The sequence below is a fragment of the Loxodonta africana genome, chromosome 16 (assembly GCF_030014295.1).
Source record: "Loxodonta africana isolate mLoxAfr1 chromosome 16, mLoxAfr1.hap2, whole genome shotgun sequence".
NCBI classification, from domain to species: domain Eukaryota; kingdom Metazoa; phylum Chordata; class Mammalia; order Proboscidea; family Elephantidae; genus Loxodonta; species Loxodonta africana.
In genome coordinates this window covers 18,944,574-18,968,837 of record NC_087357.1, presented here as the reverse complement: position 1 = coordinate 18,968,837, position 24,264 = coordinate 18,944,574, and the positions used below count along the sequence as shown (strand labels likewise).

General features: G+C 44.0%; 1 protein-coding gene across 2 annotated transcripts in view; it reads right to left on the bottom strand.

Annotated features, from left to right (window-relative positions):
• The window catches only part of GFRA1 (GDNF family receptor alpha 1), a 239,124-nt gene that overhangs the window by 26,893 nt on the left and 187,967 nt on the right, over positions 1-24,264 (bottom strand). For both annotated transcript variants that reach the window (XM_064269268.1, XM_064269267.1), the window contains 3 exons: positions 16,346-16,455; positions 12,958-13,092; positions 7,864-8,045 (listed from right to left, as the gene is read on the bottom strand). In XM_064269268.1, coding sequence (XP_064125338.1) covers positions 7,864-8,045; positions 12,958-13,092; positions 16,346-16,455 — 427 coding nt within the window. The remainder of the gene's footprint in view (positions 1-7,863; positions 8,046-12,957; positions 13,093-16,345; positions 16,456-24,264) is intronic.

The following is a 24,264-nucleotide window of genomic DNA, read 5'->3' as shown; positions in this document are numbered from 1 at the left end:
ATGAGTGTGTGTATATACATATGTGTGTGTGTATTTGTGTGTGTATGTGTGCTAAGAATAGTGCTTGACTCATGGGAAGCACTATATACGTGCTACTTTATTAGTATCAAACCATAAAAACAGAGGTGACACAAGTTATTAAAGCAAATAGTTCTGGGCTCTGTCACATGATTAGATTGCTTACAATGTTCCCCAAAGTAGGGTCTGTGGACCACTGGTGGTATATGAAATTATTGTAGGTGGCATACAAACTTTCGTTGTTTTAGTTTTAATACTTGTACGTCATTTTTAATATATATACAACTAACACACTGAATCCATGATTTCACATGTTATTAAATGGTTAGGAGAAGTCTAACAGGCAGTTGTTGTTGTTAGGTGCTGTTGAATCAGTTCCAACTCATTGCAACAGAACAATACACTGCCCAGTCCTGCACCATCCTCACAATCGTTGCTATGTTTGAGTGTATTGCTGCAGCTACCATGTCAATCCATCTCACTGAGGGTCTTCCTCTTTTTTGATGACCCTCTACCAAGCATGATATCCTTCTCCATGGACTGGTCCCTCCTGATAACATGTCCAAAGTATTGTATATATAAAGAAGCATATCTAGTAAGTAAGTAAATAATAGTATAGGTGGAATGCAGATATGCTTAAGGCTGCTGTACGGTCTTTGAGGCTAAGAGGCAGGGCTAGTTCTCAAACACATGTATTCTGGTCTGCTGCCTTTCCTGTTTACAAATGTGTCACCTCTTCCCAACATTATCACTGGTTAAAGAGATGTAGCAATAGCTGTTGACAAACAGTCCGACTGTGATAATCAGGCTGGCCTAAGATCTGACTACTATTTCAGCTCCAAGAAGGAGATTGTTAGGATGACGCTCCTAGGACACTCCTTGTTGGAGAGATGGGATTTGGAAGAGTTCTAACTCTAAAGGCCAGTCCTTCTTTTTTTTTTTTTTTGGCTTTTCCTTCCTTCCTGGCCTGGTGTCCAGACAGAGAACATTCCATCTCACCCATTTCCCTCTTTCCTTGGGACTTTCTACAGCAACCACATCTCAGAACTGGCATGATATCATTTGGTTCAAACCCTTCTTAAAATTAAGAAGGCAAGACTCAGAGAGCTTCTGTCTTTTTTTTCCTCCATTTCCCCATCTCCCGGAACCACCCTTTCTTAAGACCCCAGTGTCCAGAGCTAAAGCTCTAACACTGCTACATCTCATTAATCATGGTGGTAACGGTGGCCACTTCCCAAGTACTGAGGGTTGGCCAGTCATTGTGCTGAGCCCTCTATATACTGGCATTTATTCTTTATCCTCACAACAACCCTGAGAGGTTGGTGGTATTATTGGTATTTTCCAGCAGAGATTCAGAGAGGGTAAGAAACCTGCCCCAGACCACAGAGCAATAGGTGGTAAGTCAGGATTCTGACTTTAAAAAGAAAGCCTGAAGATGTACCTGAAGATGTAGCCAGAAGAAAGAACTCTGAATCAGGTGGCTCCAACCCACTGGGAGAGGTGGGGTCATGCCAGGGGCCTGATGTGAGTACAACCCCCCCGCCTTTCCCTCTCAGCCTCCATCTTCCTAAGGCTCTCCCATGAGGCATCCTGCGCAAAATCCCACCACCCTGGCCTTGCTCTCAAGCACCTCATCTCTGGTGGAAGATTAACGGGATGCCAAAGCACCCCACTGCTCTGCTAGCATAAATTGCAAGAAAAACATTTAGAATATTGATTAAGTGCTTCATGCTAGAAGATTTAAATTTACCTCCTGTATTTCCAGGATTAGCTGACATAATGGGGTCAGTCGGCTGGCACAAATGATTTACAGAACACCCATTGGCAGCTTTCCTTTTAAAACTCAACACTTAAAATTTTCACTTGGTCGCAGCCAGTGGAGTCCTGGGTATTTAGCAGGTTTGGATAATCGCCTTCCTGCCACATCTAGACTTTTGGGGTTTGGCTTCGGGAAGTGTTACGGAGCTGTTTCCAGTCTGGTGCTATCTGGTCCAAACGGACTTTATTTAGGTCTGATGAGGTCCTGGAGTGGTGGGAGAAAGGGGACAGGGATGGGGACACTGTTCTTCTTGAACTGAAACCCTGAGTTAAGAAGTCAACTCATTTCCATATTCTAAAGCAGAATACACAGAAGTTACAGGGATTACAAGGAAGTGTTAAAGACAGGCAAATCCTGGATATCCTCCACACCTCCTACCAATTTGTTAACATTGTATATTCTATTTTCCAGTGGCCAGCCCATTTCTATGAGGTTGAAGCTATACTCTGGGAAGCAAAGGAAATGTGTTGAAGCTTCCTGGGAGACCAGAAGGTGTGGATCAAGACTGAAATCCAGTGAATGCCGCAGGTTCTCTGTGCCAGGCAAGATGCCACCCCAAGGCCTCTGCACCCACAGCCCACAGAAGGGCCAGCAGTGTCCCCATTGTCACGCTAATCCGGGTGGGCCACTTATGGTTAGTGTGATCTGCCCATCAAAGGAGATGATGCTTTTGGGGAGCAGGGGATGCAGCTGACCTTGGCATTGCTGATTTCAGAAGAAAACATTCTTACACAGGCTGCCCATCTGGACCCTTGTTGTTGTTGTATGCCATTGAGTTGATTTGGCTCATAGTGACCCCATGTGATAGAGCAGAACTGCCCCATAGGGTTTTCTAGGCTCTCATCTTTACGGAAGCATATCACTGGGTCTTTCTCCCATGGAGCCACTGGGGTAGGTTTGAACTGCCAATCTTTTAATTAGCAGCCAAGCACTTACCTGCAGCACCTCCAGACCCTGCTCGCGTCTATTTTGTGACTGCGCAGGCTACTTTGCTGGTTCCTTTCTAGAATGTTGTCTTAAAAGTCCCATTAGCACTCCCATCAGCTGCCTGTGGCTACCCTGCTGGCCTCTGGTTCTGAGGCTGAGCCCCGTGGTGTATCAGACTCGCTCCTCTCAACCACCCTTCACATCACTTCTGGGACCAAAGGGGTGAAGAGGGGCAGGGACAGTGAAACTTTCTCAGGGGTCCTGAACACTGGCCCCAAGGCTGTATTTCCCAATCCCTATACTCTATTATGGAAACCCTGGTGACATAGTGGTTAAGAGCTATAGCTGCTAACCAAAAGATCGGCAGTTTGGATCCACCAGGTGCTCCTTAGAAACCCTATGGGGCAGTTATAGTCTGTCCTATAGGGTCACTATGAGTCAGCATCAACTCGACGGCAATGGGTTTTTTTCATTTTTACTCTATTATAAGGAACCCTAGTGGTGCAATGGTTAAGCACTTGGCTGTTAGCCAAAAGATTGGCAGTTCAAACCTATCAGCGGCACTGCGGGAGAAAAGGTCTGGCAATCTGCTCCTGTAAAGATTAAAAAAAAAAACCCAAACCTGTGGCCATTGAGTCGATTCCAATTCATAGCAACCCTATAGGACAGAGGAGAACTGCCCCATAGAGTTTCCAAGGAGCACCTGGTGGATTTGAACTGCCGACCTTTCGGTTAGCAGCCATAATACTTAACCACTATGCCACCAGAGTTTCCCCGTAAAGATTACAGCCTAGGAAATCCTACGGGGCAGTTCTACTCTGTCCTATAGTGTCGCCATGAGTCAGAATAGACTCAACAGCACAAAACAGAAACAAATTATTTGATTGACGAGATCAGAGGTCTACAAATAACAGGTTAAGAGGCCTTCACTTTAAGCCACCAGAGGTAAACAGTGTACAATGATGCAGGGCAGAACTTTTTCAAGTGCTTACTTACACCTCACAAAGGTATTTATTTTAAATAAGCGATAAGTACGGTCCATTTTGTTTAAAAATCCTGAGCTTTTTCCAGACCACTCAAGTGCCCAGGAGATGAAGTAATTGGTAGAAGTATTAGTGTGTCTTTGTTTTTCATGTGACCATTTTGTACAAGTCAAAGGGGTATGCCAACAATAGCGCAGTCTGTGTCAGGCTTGTTACTAATACAACTGCCAATTAATCCTGACACGGGAGCTTGGCGGCATAGCCAAAACCCTGTACTTTGTCACCTCAGGGGGTAAGCAATTGGACATTTCTGTGACATTTTATACTAATCAATCAACTTACCTTTTTAAAAAGCAGAGTCCATTCATAGAAACTGCAGATGAGTCCTTTATGCGTGACACCCATCCCACCCGTTTCCCCAAACCTCGTCAGGTTGGCTTTGTTAATAATTACCCTTCAAGCAGACTTTTTAAATGTTTATTCTTATTTCTTCCTTTCCAAGAGGGAAATCTCTCTCAAATGTTGAGAGAAATGCACGTCCCCGAGAGTTTTCTCATATTATCTGTACATTTTAAAATATTACAAGAGGGTGCTTCTCAAGGGACGTGAACTTTCGAGCTGCCAAAGAGAGTTGACTTTCTCCAAATCTGTTACCAATGGATCCCAAGCTGGTTGAAGTCAGTTCTATCCTGAGTAACGACACATGCGGCTGGGACAAACGCCATTCTAAGATATTTCTAGGACCCCCTGGCAAATGGTAATTCATCTGGAGACAGCCAGGCAGGCAAGGCAAGGACACATGGGGAGAATGACTCTCCTGGGGGTTCTACGCAGAGACAGGAGTCCTAAATCAGCGCGAGAGCCACGTTCTCACATAAAGGCCTTCGCTCATCACTCCTTCATGCCCTTCCCCCAAATCCTCTGGCCTCAATGATTCTTTCAACCATTCTTAATATAGGTCGCCCTAAAAAGATCATCAGGCTGCAAAAAGTTCTTCTGTCAACATTCCAGTCCTTCCCCTGTTCCTTGTCTGCTGGAATCTAGGCCTGAAGGAACCCAGTCCCACGTCACTGACCTCCAAGAAGAACTAGGACATACATCTCTCTCAAAACCAGCGTCTCCCTTCCTCCTTTTCCATTCTTTATTTCCTTCTGTTCATTTCTAACTCAAAGAAGGTGGCTGGGTTATCCAAGGACCATGAAACCATGCAAAAGTACACTGGACTCGGAGTGCAAAAACAGCTCAAACATGTAGTGTTATCTTAGGGGTAAAAGCAAGGTTCTGTGGAACTCTTAAGGATTCCTGGAAGCAAAATGCTGTTCAGCTACAAGGTTCATGGATACTGGGTGTGTGTTACAGGGAGGAGAGGTGAGGCTGCCCCCTCACTCCTCCGCACCTCTCCACCTCCATATCTCCCTCTGCTGAGAAGTTAAAAGGCAACCCTGGGATAAACACCATGCTCTAATTCTACTTTTGCCCCTCTGTTTATGAAGCAGAGTTCCTATTGCTAACACAGGGAAGGAAAGGTGCAGTTTCTGGGGAACAGAGCTTACGTGCTCCCTGACGTTGCCAGGGCAACCCTACAGGACACAGCGTTCTCCTTGAACTTGGAGCGGTGGTTTGGCAGATCTGTATTGGAGGCAAAATATCAGAGGTCTGTGTGGCCAACCCAACCACGTACTTCACCACAGGAAGCCGGAGTCAGGCGCTGTGATCTGGCTGGGGGAAAGGCCTCCTAATGGCTGGTGGACTCCTTGCCCATTCGTGGGGGAAAAACTAATTTCACGATGTTTCCAGTGGTGGCTTTTCCTCTGAGATGCCATCTATTAACTAAGTCTGACCTTCCAAAAATGTTGACAAGCCACATCTTGCTCACTCTATTTAAGTCCACGGAGGAGAGAATTTATTTTTGAATGCCCATCTCCACCAAGTTTCCAAAGCAAAGAGGGGCTTAGTAAGCAGGCTGAATGCCATCTCTGCAGTCATGCTCTGGGCACTTAAACACGTGCAGAGAAGAACTTGGTTTTGCCACAGCAGAGCTCACCTCTTCTACCTGCAGGAACCACCATAGAGTCACCGTTATCACCTTAGGGTGACAAGTTCCTATCCCTCAGCTGGCACTTGTCTTTACTGACACTGGAATCTGAGTGGGCCTGAAGAGAACAGGAGACTGGCCTAAGAGGAAGCAAGACACCGAGCAGTGACCACAGATAAAGAAGAGACTCTGTGGGTGCCATGTCTGACCCAAGATCCACCTGTAGCCGGCTGGGAGACTTTGTGCAAGTCACTTCCCTCTGACCTCAGGGCCCTGATATAAGCTGAAGCAGTTAGATGCCATAGTACTCCTTAAGCCTCCTCCTAGCCCCAGCATTCTCTGCACAGTGCTTTGGACATGGTAAGTACACAGGAAATGTTTTTGAAGTATGAAAGCTATCTGGTTGACCTTAGCCTATGCGGTTTCCCCACCTGCCTTCTCCTTAGTGGTGTGTGTGTATCTCAAGATGCATGTTGGGGGCTGGAGACCCAGGAGAAGAAACGACAGAAACCAAAGCTCAGATGGATGACGTGTAGGATATCTAAGAAGAAGAGGTAAGACATGGGAGATGACAAGACAACAAGTCAATTGGAAGGGGCGGAAAAACTGCCACAGTACTATCTAGAGGACAAAGTGGGTTGTGGGTCAAGATGGCATTTGGCAAAAGAAAGCTTCTGGTGAGCATTCTGGGGAGGCTGATCCATGGGGAAGGGAGAAGGAGAAGGGAGGGTGTACTGCAGTGACAAGTGTGAAGTGACGGCACAGTGCTTGGAACATGGGCCATGGAAGTGTCCCCTTCCCCAGCATGGTGGGAGTCAGATGTCACTACATGGTCACCACTGCCCACCAGGTACAGGAAGAAATGTGAAAAGAACGAGGCTCTTGGATTTCCAGCCCTGGCTCTGCAGCCTCAAAGCAAAACCGTGACCTCTCTGAGACCCCCTCCCCACTGCCCATTTCCTCAGATGCAAGAGCCAGGCTGACGATACTACAACAGTATCTATCTCCCAGCTGACAGGGGGGTGCCATCCAAGGATGTAAAGGGTATGAAACTACCTTGTGAACATACAAATATGTCTCGCCAAGTAGCTGAATACTCATTACTATGAAAAATCAACAAAACGGCAAATAAACCCTCTGCTTTGACCGAAAGCAGGAAATCACTATTTGTATGTTGTTGTGGTTCTGCCCTTGGAGACCTGGCTTAACCCCAAAGAAGCCTCTCGGCCATTCTTGCTGGGACGCCATTCACAAGAGGGATTTTGCAGGGCTACATGTGGCTCCTCGCTGCTCTGCTTGTTGACCTAATAGCATGTGCTTTTCCTTCCTGACGAATAAATCCATCCAGGACTCTACATCTGGGCTAACACATAACCAATAATGTGGACTCTGGTTTACCTCTAAATGACTTCCCTTGAAGTGACTCCAACTCATGGTGACCCCATGTGTGTCAGAGTAGAACTGTGCTCCACAGGGTTTTCAATGGCTGATTTTTGGGAAGTAGATCGCCAGGCCTTTCTTTTGAGGTGCCTCTGTATAGACTTGAACCCTCCAACCTTTTGGTTAGTAGCTGAGTGTGTTAGCCATTTGCACCGTCCAGGGACTCTGGTTTACTTTTAGATACAGTTATATACTCTTCATTAATGTTTAAATTGCAGTGATAGCGAGAAACCCAAGAGCTCCTTCCTTTTCAATATATGTTGCTGCTTTGTAGAGAACACAGGACAAGTATAATAAAGGAATAAAGAGCCAATGCAACCCTTCTACTCCACCATCAAAAAGATTTCACTCATCTTGAGAATTCATCTGCCCAACTCCCTCATTTTACAGATGAAGAAACTAAGGCCAGATAGGCCAAGTGACTGGACCAAAACCGCCCCCAGGAAATGGTAGAGTCAGTTAGAAAGTCCGTCTTTCTTCCCACTATGTAGCACTTCAGAGCCCCAAGACATCATGTTAAAATGCACTTTTCAGACCCAAACCTGAGCAGCACTGCCATCTCCCTGTAAATGCCCATCAGAAAGTGGATCAGTGTGCCCCAGTAAGTGGGCTCTAGCAGGCAGGGAGGGCCCAAATCTCACCTGTAAGTTTGCACAAGGTGGTAACACGTGAGTGGGAATTTCATTCGCGGACCCTGGTGGCCCCAGGGGCTTGTTCTTGACCCGGAAGGCTGTGGTGGTGGTGGCAGTGGTGGTCTGTACTGGGAAGGCTGGCTGCCACACAGTCACATCGGAGCCATTGCCAAAGGCTTGAATGGCATTTTCTGCAGTAAAACAGGAGGGAATCCCATTTCAAAGGCAAGCAGCAAATGTAACAGTCAAGATACACACAGCTGGAGAGGTATACTAGAAATTCTGATTATGGCATCGGACTTCTCTGAACAAAACCCATCCATCCATCCATTCATCCTCTGCTTGCTGAGGGCCAGTCACTGGGTCAGATACTCAAAAATCAATTCACTCATTCAGCAGCGAGCTGGACACTTAGCTGTGCTCCAAATGCACCAAATATTTATCACGCTCCTATTTATGTGCCAGGTGTTGACCGAGGTGCTTCCCCTGAAATCCTCCTCATTCGAGCTCTTTGAGACTCAGCCTCAGCCCTGTTACTTGGGCTTATAATCATTATTCCACCTTCCAAGAATATCCTCGTGCTCTGTCAAAACTGTATTAAAAGCAAACTAATTAGCACTTTCTTTTAAAGTACAGCATCTCTAATTATGAGACTGAGATAACTCAGTAGCCTTTACCCTCTAATCTGGCAGGCAGTGATATAAAACAGCCCACACTGTGAACCACTATAATAGAGTGCCTACTAAGCACTGAAGAGCCCTTCTGGCATAGTGGTTAAGTCCTTGGTTGCTATCCAAAAGGTCGGCAGCTCGAAACCACCAGCCGCTCCACGGGAAAAGATGTGGCAGTCTGCTTCCATAAAGACTACAGCCCTGGAAACCCATATGGGGCAGTTCTACTCCACCCTATAGGGTCGCTATGAGTTGGAATTTGACTGGACGGCAATGGGTAACTATGTGTTCGGCATCGCTGAAAGTACAAATGCCACCACTTTCTTTAAAAGAAAAATCAACCCCAAACCTCCTCAATATACGGGGCAAGTTTAAGCAAGATTATTTTTTCCCTTTCTGCTCCCAGACTTTCAAACAAAATCTGCATAATTAGGTAGGAGCAGCCCTGCGTAAATGAGAAGTTTAAGAGGTAAAACTTTGAAAGCTTATTACAATTTCATGGGATTAGATTGTTTTTACGGCAAGAGTAAATTGGTTGTGTGTTGTTCCCTTCCCCCAAATGAATAAAAAACAGCTTTTAATCAGGTCTCCAGGGATTTGGCCTGGATTTAGGAATTTTTTATTTTATATTCATTGTATAAGAAATCAGCCTTTTCCATTTGGGACCTGAATGTGCAAATTGCTAATATATGACTCTTAGGTGGCATTTTTCAATACACAAAACAGAATAATTTAAGCCTAATCTTCCTCTTAGAAGTGACATTTTGTTCTAAAATTGTTATCCTTTAAATTCTAGCAAATTGGAAGCTTGTTTTTTGAAACTTTTACTTTTTTTTTTTTTTAGGCTGTGAGAGGGCAAAAAAAAAACCCCAGAAAACAGAAAAACCCAAATCTTCCTTTTTTTCTTGTTAAGACATGTAGATTCAAGAGATTTTTGCTATTTATTGAAACTACCTTTGCTTTCCTGGTGTGTCTGCTTTGCCACTTTGGGAGTTCATTTGTTCATTCAAATGTCAATAAATATTAAGTACTAGGTCTTGCTCTATGGGCTGAATGACAACGGCAGCAACAAAAGACAAGTCTTGACCTCATGGAGTCACATTTGGGTTGAGGAGTCAAAAAAGTTAAGTAGACAATACATTGTTGTTGTTCGGTGCCGTCAAGTCGACTTCAACTCAGAGCGACCCCATGTGAAAGAGCAGAACCGCCTCATAGGGTTTTCTAGGCTATAATCTTTACAGCAGATAGCCAGGTCTTTCTCCTAAGAAGCTGTTGAGTAAATTCAAACTGCCAACCTTTTGGTTAGCAGCTGAGTGCTTAATCATTGCACCAGCAGGGCTCCTTAGATAATACATTAGGTGGTGGTAAGTGCTTGGAGAAAAATGAAGTGAGGGCGGGCACAGGGATTATAGAGTGAGAAGGGAGAACTGCAATTTAGATAAAGTGGTCAGGGGAGGCCTCCAGGCGAAGGTGACATCTGAACAAAGACTTGAGTGACAGCAACTGACATCTCACCTCCACCTCTACCTCCACCTCATTCTCCTCCCTTCCTTTTAGATCTGCCATGCACTTGGCTTAAAAACAACTGTTTCTTTCCCGACAACCAGAAGTAAACACATTTGGTTGAGGTTGTGTTGATGATAAGGGAATTTGGGAGCGGTCTGGCTTCATCCGAAGGGAGCAGAAATTGAGTTACTGCATTTGGGTTGGAATCTACAAATTCCAATTCCTCCTACCTTAGGGCCTTTTGCAAGAGACTGAATTTACAGCCCCGTGTCATTAGTATGCTGTTGCCCCTCCTAATGACAGTATAAATGGAATGACTGTGAACAATTCTGGCTGGCTTTGGCCCCTGTTGCAGACCAAATGCATTTATTTTTATTGAAAAGTCATTAGCAATAAGATACCAGACTATTCTCCCCTTCACCAAAATGTTATTAAGCAGGGCCAACTTTAATTTCTCTGTGAGGAGACGTTTGCCAGCCAGTATGAGTAGAATCTTTTCTCACACTGACCTGTATTGTCAATGCTTTATCTTCATTAAAACTTGTATTCTGCCAGAAGTGTGCAGGATATGAAAAAGAGCGGTGAGGTATATATATACATACGTGTGTGTGTTTATACAGTGAAACCTGTGAGAGCTAGAACTTGATGGGACTGCCTTGTTTTTCTGAGTCTCGCAAATTTTCCACCTCTGACAGGGTGCAATCTTACCACTTTTCTATCACTCTCTATTAGTGGAAAATATTTGAGTTTTCCTTCTCTGACAGGTTTCTGCCTTACACACATTCCAGCTTTTGCAGGTTTTACTGTATTTATGCTTAAATATATTTAAATCAAGACCAAACAAGATGGCCAAGGTACAATTCCTTGGTACACCCCAATGTCTTGGAGAGTGCCTCCATACTTGAGACTAGTTTTGTGGGTTTGAACTTTACACTTAAGTGTCCAAAAGCTTCCTTTATTTTTAAGATGACCAGAGCAATCTATTTACAGTCATAGTCCTTCAGGCACCTTGTGAGCAAATGCCTTAGGTTTTTCTCTTCAACAAAAGAAACGATGAGGAAGACTTAGAAGTAACACTTAAATGCTTTTCCACGTGCATATGGTAGACTGTTAGCTAATTCTTTAAAAAATTAGTCACCTTATAGCAGAGCATCATGGAAACTGTCCTGGAGGACATGCTTTCAAAGGGGTGGCTGAATCTTCATTCCTAGAAACTTGGTTTGTACCTCCCATCAGGAAGACATATCTGGCCCCTGATATTCAGGCATATGTTCTTATCCAATGGACCCTTCAGTGGCAGGCATGGAACAAAAGACCTCAGGAGAAGAGTGCTACAGTAGAAGGAGCTTGGGCTTTGGACTCTAACTCTGGCATGCATAGTCTATGTGAATACCAGCTGTTTACTCAACTGTAGAGCGCAGACGATCATACCTACATCTCCTAGAATTCTTGTGCAGATCCCAGTAAATGATATATATATTACATTTTTATGGAGTGAGTTCACAGAAGGCACCTAAACGATAGCTGCTACACAGCGTGAGTGCAGACACTGAAGTATCTCAGCTGGATCATCATCTAGAGCATACCGTCTTGGTGGCTATAAAGAAGACCTGACACAGGGCCTTTAGAGTTTGTTTGTTGACTATCCATTGTTGATACCCTTACGTTTCCCTCCATCCCTTTCCCTTTGAGAAAAATGTTTCCAAATTGCCAAAAGGACTCTGCAATAATAATCGATGCTGTTTCCAAGCCCATCAGTGCTCATGATATCTCCCAAGATAACCGACATCCTGCATCTACTGGCTTATCCCACTCAAGAATTACTGCTCCTAACTCTGAGCCAACCCTGAACATCTAACGGGGTATTGATGTTAACATTCTAATTTTTCTCAGAGTCCGTAGAGGCCTATCCCCATCTAATTCGTCTGAGCTTCTCACATTGTATATTCCTCCTAGGTTTTAAGGACCTTTGGAACAGACGCTCCTCTGACTGCCAAGATCAAAATTTGATCTGTGGGTAGAAGTGTTGATTCCCATACAATGTACCCTGAATTATTTGCATCTCTTGCTTTCTCAGGCCTTTGAATTCACAGTCTTGGCAGCACCCAGTTCATCACTTGCTCTGTGCTCTGCTGCTTTACCTTGTGTGGCCCAAAACAGGCTGCAGTCCCCATCCATGCTCAGAAAAAAGGGAAAGAGAGAGACCAACACAGTAAGCAGACACAAGAAACAAGAAGGTTCAGCTTATGTTTGGAGAAGAAAGCTTTTTTTTTTTTTTAAATCTTTTAAAAACTCACTGAGAGCAACAGAGGAGGAGGAAATGGAATGTGTGGCTGTCTTCGTGATAATTACCTCCTTTGCCATGAGACCAGAACTGGATGGTGCCCCGGCTACCCATTACTGAACATTTTAATCAAAGATTCTATAGAAGAATCCTGATCAAAAGGGAGAAAATGCAGAGCAGAATTTCAAATTATCATGGAATCCAGACTTTCTGGAGCCACAAAGGTTGAACGAATCCCCAAAACTATTGCCCTGAGATAATCTTTAAATCTTAAACCTTCAACCACAAATATTCCCTGAAATCTTCTCAAAAGCAAAACATAGTTTAGTTTAACTAGTAAAGAATATCTGCCTTGAGCACTGTGCTCTTTTAAGAACTATCTATATAAAATCAAATTGGCACCATCAACTTGAAAGATAGAAAACTTAGGGAGCAATGAGTCTATGTTAATGGAGGGAAGAACAATTCGGAAAAGGAGGGTAAGGAACAGTTGCACAACTTGAAGAATGTAATCAAGGTCACTGAATTGTACACAGAGAAATTGTTGAATTGGTGTATGTTCTGCTGTGAGTATTCTCAACGAGTGCAAAAAAATAAGACAAATGATTAAAAAACAAAACAACACTAAGAAACAAAACTCACTAAGACACGTGTTGTCCTTGAAGAAATTCAAAAACTTCAGGCACTCGTCAAGGTCGTTCCCACTGTTGTTGCAGTCACACCATGGGGCCACGCTGAGGCTGCTGGAGTCGATGTAGTTAGGGGTCATGACGGTGCCTAAAAGAGTAAACACAAAGCGTTCCCTCTCGTGGGGTGATAGGGATGTTTCTGTAGCCTGGAAAGAAACAAATGCTCCTCTGACAGCAGAGGCACCGTGGAGAATTACAAACATTGTGTTTGCTGAGTGGGAAATTATGTTAAGTAGTGCATTTTCTTGGCAATTTATCTTGAGCACATAAAATAATTTATGCATTTACTTTAAAAATTATAACCAAGCTCCTTGAGCTGCACTTAGGGCATTTTTTTTTCCCTGCACAAATGGTATGGATGACACGGAGTAGGAGAGAATTAACTTAGAATGTATGAGTTGCCAAATCCCTTGTATTTTCTTGAAAATGTCCTTAATCTTCATAAATAGATAGAACTGGTTTTACATATCTTAACAATCCTTTTAGGACTTTGAATCCACTTCCTTCAGAAGCAAATGGCTTCCTCAGAGTAACACAGGGAAGCTTAGAAGCTCTCCTTATGGGTTACCCCACATCCTGGATGTTTATAATGAGGCGCCTGCTCACCAGGGTCTCAAATGATTTCAGTGAAGTCTTCCAAGTTATGAAAGAACTGGAAACAAACAGTGGAAATTCTCTGAGTCGATGGTTCTTACTGTCGATCCCCAGTAGTCCTCTAAGAGTCGCTGGGTGGTCCTTCCTGCCTATGCCTTCCAGTGTTCCATTGTTTTGTCTGATTAGTTCTATATTGGCACGAAGAACAATGTATCTATACTTAATACAAACCAAATGTCTTCTCCTGGGTGGCTCACACTGGGAAGTGCCCATGGATGCCAAGAAGTCTTCTGTTTTTAAATATTTTGTAGAAGAAGTAATAGGTGATCGGTGATCCACAGGATATATTTGGTCCACAATCAAAAAAGGATTCTGGTAAGTTCCTCTGGGTTAAGGGCATGCTTATCTTCTTTGTCCTGCATTCTGTACTGACTTGAACAAGATAATACCCCATTATAACTTGGGATGAGAACTGTATCCCACAGAACAGAGGGAGCCCATCACTTTGGTTGAGAAACATCTTCTAAGGAACAGGCATCCTGAACACAGAGTGAGGAGGTTAAGGAGTATCTACTAAGCACCCATTGTATTCCTGGTACCATAGTGGACCTCTGGCGAATGGAGGAAGTAGGCAAAAGTTGTGTCCTGAAAGAAGTTGGAATCCAATGACCCAGGAAGCAGTGAGGAGGGATTGATCCAGACCCAAGAGAGAAATTAATTTTTGTCTGTATAATACATTGCCTCTGCCAGTTGCTTCCTTGATTTCTCATCCTCAGGCACATAAGGGTTTGCCCAGCCTAGAAATGAGCTCTCAGGAATGTCCAGCGGGACCGGGCAAGGTTGCTGATGGAGGAGTTCAGTGAGTATGTACGCCAGGAAGGACAGAGATGAAAGTGTTCACGGTGATCATGTCTGCAGGGTGGGGTTGGAGATCCTTCACATTTTCTCCTTCACTCTCCTCTGTACCTTTTTTTTTTTTAAAAAAAGCTTTTTACAATGAGCCTGTCTTAATTACTTTCATAATTAGAATGGAATACACAATGCTATTTCTTAAACCTGTAATTCCATAGTTGATAAGTAATTTCTAATACACTAATTTATTTCAGAAGGGGGATGAGTGAATGCAAATTCTGAACACTGACTTAAGGAAGATACATTCATTGGAAATACCAATAAAATGGTAAGTAACTGGGGAAAGCTGCTATCCAAGAGCACACAGTATCGTTTCAAAGCAGTTGGAGCAACAATTGTGCCAATCACTTATAATATCCCTGCATTAAATACTACTGGTTTTTTCAATCGCTCTTGCTAAAAAAGTCTGGTAAGAAAGAATTTAGTCTGTACCATCGTTCTTTTCTTTCATTTTTTTTTTTCATGTTTCATTGCATTTGTTTGAACTTCCAAGGCAGTGTCAAATAATTAAAATAAATGTGGCATCATCGTGATTTCTCTTTTTTTAACTCCCTTCTCCACTCCCTCTAATGTTTTGTCTCAATGGATTTACCTATTCTAGATATTTCACGTAAGTGGTGTCACACAATATCTGTCCTTTTGTGTTTGGCTTATTTCACTTCGTGTAATGTTTTCAAGGTTCTTCCACGTGGTGGCGTGTTTAAGAACTTCGTTTCTCTTAACACCTGAATAACACTCCATTGTATATACATACCACGTTTTGTTTATCCATTCATCTGCCGATGGGCATTTGGGTTGTTTCCACCTTTTAGCTATAGTGAATAGTGCTGCTATAAACACTTGAACAATTTGGAAAAGGAGGGTGAGAATGGTTGCACAACTTGAAGAATGTAACCAAGGCCACTGAATTGTACATGTAGAAATTGTTGAATTGGTGTATGTCATTCCTGGTGGGAAGTTTTTCCTGCCTGATGACTTGTGTGAAACTGACATAGACACCTGGTAGGGACACACACCCTGGCAGGGCCATCAGGCTCCTGACAACCATGATTTCCTTCACCCCTACACAGCTTTCACCTCGCGATCCTTCTCAAGTGCTATCAGTGACAAAGCCTGGCCACTGGGGACGTCTGCCTTCCCCCTGCCTGCTCAGTTGATCTGTGGGCACAAGTTTGCCCCGGTCCAGTCCTCTTCCAACTTCCCCGTGCCTTGTCTAATTTCACTGCTCTCCTGAGCATTCAGAACTCTGTTCTTCTAAAGCCTCAGGTCTTAAAAGAAAAAAAAAAAAATACCATTTCTGCTATATCTGTTTCCAAGGAAAAAAATTTAGCCTAAATCACTCCCTGTATGCCAGGAGTTGAATTACCAAGAATATCAACAGAGGGAAAGACCCCAGCATTTAGAGTTTTTGTTTCCGAAGGGCCCACTTATGGAAAAGAACCTTTTTGACTTTCCCAGACTGAGGCACTTCCAAGTGCCGCTTTTCTAAGGTTCCCTAATTCAATTCACTTTGTACGACTTGCTCTCTTCTTCCATAACCATTCTTTTATACAGACTTCTGCTCCTAGCGAGTCAGTTCCCCAACTGAGCCTCTTCACACGTCTCCCCACACTCGCGCTCTTCCTGCTCTTTAATAATCCCAGCTTCCTGCCTTTGGCTGTGAACGTCCATTATCCTCTTCTCTTCACAGACGTGTCCTAAAGGGCCTCACATCAAAACCCCTGCACGCAGGGTTCCTGGGAGATTTTTGATTTTACAGACATTGGACAGTGAGGGATAGTCTGTGAGTATTTGTAAACCAGATTTGCTCCCGTCTCCCCTTCTCCCCATCTTACCAATAAGCCCTGAGTAGGCGAGGAGGCAGTCAGCATAGTTTTCCTTCAGACAGCTGCTGACAGACCTTGACTCCGGCTGGCAGTTGGTAAAAAAATCTGCAAGGCGAGACCTGCGATATGAAGAAAGGGGGAAAACGTGTTTTAAAGCCTTGTAAACCTCTGGACTGCCATCATTGTTCTTTACTCCTTTGTTCAAATGCCTCTTTACACACACACACACACACACACACACACACACACACACACAATGTATATAGAAAAATGCAAAATATCGAAATATTAGCGTTCTTTCATATACAACCCCCAAGCATCCTCTGTGCCCTGTATCCCCCGTCCACCTCTGTGTGTCTGCTTATTTGGAGAGAAGTCTTCAGGGCCTATAACTGGGGAAATCTTGACGCTTTGAAGTTTCCATTCAATATTTATTTCTGACTAGACTTATTTACATCTTTAGGAAATATGCTTCGCCACACATTCACCGGAGATCCACGCTGGGAAAATATTTACTTTATACAGAAACATGTCCCTGGCATCAAAATAGCATCCTACAGCCCATCTGCTTCCGTAATTCCTACTGGCTTTAGAAATATGTATATCTGTCTTGTGAGTCTTCTCCCATCCGCCAGCCCAGGGAGCCCTGATGTATTCCAGCTAAGCGATGCCCATGAGCTTGCCTTTCTAGACCTGAAGGGAGAGGCAGGAGGGACAGGAGACACTCGCTCTGGGAGGGGTAACACCCATCCTTGATGGGATGTGATGGGCCTGTGATTGGAGGCAGCACCTAGAGAGTCCACGATCAAAGAATCAACATCTGTCTGTAATTTGGGAACTCTCCAGAGGCAAGCGCAGTCCAACTGGACGTTCTGGGTGGTGGAAAAGTTGCCCCCAGGTGCCATTGAGTCAACTCTGACTCACGGTGATCTCACGTGTGTCAGAGTAGAACTGTGTACCATAGGGTTTTCAATGACTGATTCGTTGGAAGTTGATCACTAGGGCTTTCTTCTGAGGTGCCTCTGGGTGGACTCGAACTTCTAGCCTTTTGGTTAGCAGCCAGGTGCGTTAACCGTTTGCACCACTCAGGTACTCCAGGGAGGGTGCAGAAACTCAGACATGGAGAGATGCTGCAAGCACGCCACACAGATCTGAGGAGGAAAAGGGCTCTTTGTGGCTAACTGGTTGTTTTTTAACTCTGAAGAGGTTATTGTTACAGAAATCCTGAATGAGAGTTGGGCCCCCTCTGAGGTCACATCAGCAGACAACGGCTCTGATTCTGTGTGAAGAACACAATGCACTTCGAGAGAATTTAAATTATCTGCCAATTACGGGAGACAATGGGAGGTTGTCCCAGCTTTCTTCTGTCTTCAGCTCACCGAGTTGGCAGCTGATATACTCGGTGCCGTTTTTACTTCTTTCCACCCAAGAGCTGTATTTACTTAGTGCACTCTGTAATATAAACAGCTTGGTCTAGGGGGATCATAAAGGTTTGCAAATGGCACACAGGAAGCACGTTACATAACCCTTTAGGACAATTTTAACATGAAGGGGGATTAAAGGGCCTGATGAAATTATCTCAGTCACAGTACACTGCAAAGGCAGCACAGTGTTCGTGTGGGGTGGGTTATCTCCTTGAACCCTAATAAACAAGGCCTGCTCAAGCCTCCCTTATCTGTGCCCATCTGGCGCACTCTGTGTTCTGTGTGCCTGGTGCATCCCAGTGAGTCCCTGGGGCAGGTGGCAGAGGGCTGCTTCATTTTCCTTGCACAGCACCTGACACTCCTCAGAGAGGCCCTCTACAACGCTTCCCTAGCAGGGCCATGTGCTGAAGCTAACTGCCTTGGCCAAATCCTCCAGATGAGGCTTGTGCGTGCATGTGTGTGTGCCTGGGTTCCACCCCAGCCCACGGTGCACTGGTGTTTTCTGACTCTAATTGCACACACTGAAGGGTATAAAACTTTGCCATTTTCTGTAGCCTAGTTAAAGGATTTATTTTTCAGAGGCAATCCCTAAAGGTGGTTCACGCTTACTCAACTGGCTCTGATCACATCCAGCTTGGGCTGTGTGCTAATTTCATAAGAATTTTTATGGTCATGAAAGTTAACGACCTAGTAGTATCGGGCTTCTAACTTCTCAGAGGCCAACTGTGGTTCAGGCAGCTGGGGTCCCGGTTCTGCACCCAAGCTGGCTGCTGAATAGCTCTCTGACCTGGAAGCTCCATACTCCCAGCCCCAGCCCCCAGAGACGGCTGAAGGTCGCTCTGTCTCTACATCTCCTGTTGTTCGTAGTCTCTTGAGCAGACTATTAACGGAACAACAGTGTGACATGGATTACTGTCTTTCAGCGTGAGACTAATGCCACCAGACTCATTTTGCTCAACAACCTCAGAATTGACTCACAATTGGACTCTGGAATGAAAGGCTAATTGAGTCAGTCTGCTGCAGAGAGCATACCCTGATTGGGAGGATAAAACTAAATATATGGCTCAGAGCAGAGCCCTGGACAGGCAGCTTTTTGACAGAAGATGGTCAGCACAGATCCTGGCCCTAAGATGAACACAGCCAGTGGATGGGAAGAGGCTTTCCAAACAATACTGTGCAAACACAGCGCTGCTAAAGCACTAATATTCCGTGGCTCTTTCTCCCTGACACTTATGCCTGGAAACAGAATGGGAATATTACAACATTCTCATTTTACAGATGGAAAAACTAGAGTAAGAGGTTTATAAAGTGGTATGTTCAAACTGGGTCACTGGTAAATTTTTAGGAATTTTGAGAGTTGGTTAAGAATCACAGTGGTAGCTTGAAATCGACCACGGTAAGAGTATTTACAACTGTCCCCGGGTGGTACAAACGGTTAGGCACTCAGCTGATAACTGAAAGGCTCAGAAGAAAGGCCTGGGAGCCTAGTTCTGAAAGGTCACAACCATTGAAAACTCTACGGAGCACAGTTCTACTCTGATACATACGGGGTTGCCATGAGTCAAAGTCAACTCAATGACAACTGGTTTGATTTCAGAGTATTAAACCATGGAAATCAGCAAAAACTACAAATCAGGGCTTTGTGTTGTTCTTAGAGAAGCAGTCGTTAACATTTACCAGCAGAGTCCTATTTAAGAACAGGATAATGCAGCCAATCTCACTGATCAAGAATGTGTCATGGCCCCAGAGTCCAGTCTGGTCCTTCTGGGACAAGTTTCCTCTCCATCTCTGATCATGCTTATGCTAAATGAATGGTATAGTACCAACTAACCTCCAGGCTTCAGTCCTTTCTAGAGGAAGGAAATAATCTCCCCCCACCAAAGATCCTTTCTGGCTCACAAGATCTTCTCTTGCCATTACCATCCTCTAAAATCTTAAAGTAATGTGTGCAGCTGGTTACATGTATGGACAAAGCAGCTACATTCTAGTTCATTCCATTAGCTGAATGATGCGCAAAGAGCCTGTGATATAACAACAAATAAGATCCTGTCCTTGAACTTAAGTAACTCACAGTCTAGAAGTAAAAACATAGAGACCAATAATTAAAGTGGTTATAATAACACAGTGGCTAATTCTTGATAGAATGTAAGAAGGGTTGTTAATAAAAATAATACCTAACATCAGTTAAGGATTTAGTATATATTAGGTATGTTTTTAAGCACTTTATATTTGTTTCCTGACAACTCTAGTGAGGTAGGTACTATTGTTACCCTAATTTTACAGATGGAGGAAGCAAGGCTTAGTGAGGTTAAAAAAAAAAAAAAAAAAACAGGCAAAACCAGTTGCCGTCAAGTCGATTCCAACTCATGGTGACCCTACGTGTGTCAGGGTAGAAGTGTGCTCCATAAGATTTTCAGTGGCTGACTTCTTGGAAGTAGATCACCCAGCCTTTCTTCTGAGGAGCCTCTGGGTGGACCCAAACTGCCAACCTTTTGTTTAGCAGTGAGTGCATTAAGCGTCGGTACCACCCAGGGCCTCACAATGAGGTTAGACCAGAGTAAAATAGTGAGCAGGTAATAAATAGTAGAACCAGGATTTAATTTAAAGCCGCACATTCTAACCCCATAACTTAAGCTTTTAACTTCCATGCTACACAGCCACAGGAGCTAGTTTCAAGAGAGGCTCTGATTTGGGGGCTGAAGCTTGAAAAATGGGAAGAATTTGTCAGATAAATATAGGGGAGGGAGTTCTGGGCAGAAGAAACAATACATAATAAAAATAAACATGCTTGTAACAATTTCAGAGTGTTCATGCTGGGTGCTGATTTCAGTTCTTCTCAAGTATTGACGCATTCAACTCTCATGACAACTTTACTAGGTGATACTTTTAGCCCAGTTTTACAAAGGAGAAACTGAGGCATATAGAGCCTAAGGCATTCTCTTCATATTGAAGAATTCCTTGGTGAAGCTAGAATGTGACAACATTCAACAAGACTCCAGTGCCACAGAGCATTCTTAACCACTATACTTAAAACATGCACCATCCAGAAATTTTCTAGGCATTCATTCACTCAGCGTGGCCAGGCCACTGGACGCAAATGGAGAATGATGGGAGGTGAAGTGGGAGAGGTCAGGAAAGGTCTGATCATGAGAAGCCTTGAATCAGAGCTGGGAGTTTGGATTTTATCCTAAAAGCAATGTGACCCATTAAAGGATTCTAATCAAAGAGGCAACTTGATCCAATTTGCATACTAGGAAGATTCTTCCACCTATCATTTGTTCAGCAAAGATTTGCTGAACACCTGTTCTTTGCCCCAACTGTTCCAGCAGCAATGGGGAGAGGGTCTGAAGAGGGAAACTGGCCAAAGCAAAGAGGGATGGTTACCTAGGAGACTGCAGTGGTGAACCAAGGGGAAACGAGGAGGGCCAGAGGGAAGAAGCAAGGAGGATGCGCGGAGTGGTAGGTATCTCTAAAATGGATTCTGCAGAAAGGTGGCACCTGAATCAGAACTGGGACAACTCAGTTGACAGGGCAACAGTGGTGTAGAGGACAACAGGGGAGGACATTGGTGAGAGAATGGTGTCTGTACTGACTTCATGATACTCATGGGGAGCCAAGAGTCTAGTAGGCTCTTAGCCCTCTGGATGCTTCGTCTGTCCAGCACCAACTGCTGCCTGAGCACCAGTTGTGGGGCAGAGAGAAGAGGGGGCATGCCCTACCCCAGCAGAGCCCCATATACACTCCCTTTACCCCCACTGAGTTATGAATCACATTATGTTTCAGTGGCTTCCCTGCCTGGGCTGCAATGATCCAAACAAGGAATCTTAACTGTCTGTCCAGTATGGGATTAACAAAGAAACCCCACAACTGGATTTCTTCGGGGAACATGAAGTGTCCATGACTACAGTAGTGATGAACCCTGATTGTTTTTCTCTGAGAAAAAGAAAAGGAAATGAATAGGCACGAATGTAGAAATCTATCTCCCTCAGAAAGAGAAAAGCTTCCACCCTTAAACAGGAGGGAAACGCAGGCAAATGCCAAGTTGGCCTTAGGAAATCAGCTGAAGAGAAGACAGTAGTTTATGCAGAAAATATCACATTAAAGTAAGCATGCTGCTAACTGGAAATAGAAAAATGATTATAATGATAAAATCTAGGAAAATCTTCTCAAACGGCAAATGGTCTTTTGACAGTGGGGAAAAATCATTTACCTACATTTTCTGTAACAGTTTTTGGAAAACAGTGTTACGACAAACAGGTAAAAAAAAAAAAAAAAAACATAGCAGTAATGCCCAGTTTATGTCATCCTGGATTTCATAATCTTTTGGATGTTTTTCCAGGACAAATCCCATACTTGGACACAAGCTATGTGGTTAGTGGAATTGAGCCCTGGACTAGGAATGGTGAGAACTTGACTGAGATTCAGGTTCTGACACTAATTAACCAGAGTTCCTGAGTATGTTGCTATTGGATTTCCCATCCTCTTTCCCACACCTCCACATCGGAAACGTAATCCACAGGACACTTGGAACTACTTGGAAAAAAAATCCACTTGTTTTCAAAGAATTGTTACTACTATTATTACCCAAGATCCCATTCTGCCATTACCCCTGATTTTACGTCAAAGCATTTAGTTTCCTTTGAGTCTAGAGAACAAGATTTTTCTAGTGGATTCCTCATCTCACGGACAAGAAAAGGGAGGGCCAAAGAGGTTAAGTGCCTGATCAAAGATACATGGTGGGTGGTGGCAGATGGCATTCAGCGGAAGAACTGCCAATGACCTGTAACATCCCTGAAAAGAAGAAGCGGGGAGGATGTTTGCCTTCAGTTTCCCTAGGGTTTGATTTAAGTCATCATAATTGCTCTCCCCTGGCACCACAGGACCAGCTTGTTCTTCAGAGTCTCCTTCCTAATGTTCCACTGACTTTGCATATACCTTGAGTACCGGGGGGACAGAGGATGCAGGATGAGACTCTGCACAACAGCGTGGGGGTCTGTCAATAAACAAGATAGATAGATAGACTGATTGGCTGGTCAATCGATCAACTGATAGACGGATAGCTGGGACTGAGTTGACTCCAATTCATGGCAACCTTATGTACAAAAGAACAAAATGGTGCCCGTTCCTGCGTCCTCCTCATGATCACTGGCATGTTTGAGTCCACCGTTGTGGCTATTGTGCCAATTCACCTCAATGAAAGTCTCTCTCACACTTGTGGCCCTCTACTTTACCAAACACAATGTCCCCCTCCAGCGATTGGTTTTTCCCTATGATATCTCCAAAGCGAGCAAGTCAGACAATGTTCTGTTGTGATCCATAAAGTTTTCATTGGCTAATTTTCAGAGGTACCAGGCCTTTCTTCCTAGTCTGTCTCAGTTTGGAAGCTCCACTAAAACCTATCTACCATGGGTGACCCTGCTGGTATTTGAAATACTGGTAGCATAACTTGCAGCATCATAGCAACATGCAAGCCACCACAGTAGGACAAACTGACAGATTGGGTGGTAGCAATCAATTTTGGATCACACCACTACCCTTACAGACTTGGGTACCCAGGAGAAACTCAGAACCTTGCAGCAGGATCCCTTTATCAATCTGCTTACATAAGACATCACCAGAGTTTTTCTGAACCCAGTGTGAACGGTGGGGCTTCAAAGTCTTAGTTTCCAGTTCAAGTCATTTAGTTTCTGAAAGGTTTCTCAGTGGGTCAGCTGGAGGGAACAGAGTAGGAGAGGTAACCAAGCATGGGCTTGGGAGGGACACACAACCTGGTTTATAATCCCAGCTCCACTTCTTATGCTCTTACACCTTAGTGAGTTACTTGACTTCTCCAACCCTCAGTTTCTCCACGTGGGAAAGAGGCCAATGCTACCCATAGTTGCTTTAAGTGGCTGCTCTGAGCCCTGCTGACACATTGGTTAAGAGACTGGCTGCTAACCAAAAGGTTGGCAGTTTGAATCCACCAGCCACTCCTTGGAAATCCTATGGGGCAGTTCAACTGTGTCGTATAGGGTCGCTCTGAGTTGGAATTAACTCAACGGCAATAGGTTTGGTTTTTTTGGTTTGAGACTTTAATAACAATTATATAAAGTACCCTACCAAGATTACAGACTATCCCAATTGCTCAGTACGTTTTTACTTCCCATCTCTTCATCTTTTCTCCCCAAATTCCTGGCTCATTCTAATGTTAAGCCCTCGCAGCAAAAGCACCCAGGAGAAACTCAACACAGAGAAACATATCTTTTTCTAGCTTCTGGTCCTTATATTACATACTCATAATGGCCTACATTTCCATAACTGAAGGCAGCAACATTGACCAAAACAAATTTGGTTAAGTCCGAAGCCAGGAACCCTGAGGTGTGACTTAAAACCTCCCAGTCATTTGAGCTCAGAGGCATTTTAAGAAAAGCTCCTTTCTCCAGGGGCTTAAGGGAGAAGACATATTTTAGAAATGACTAAATATCAGCAGGTTTGTTAATACTGCTGATCTCTTATGCAGAATAA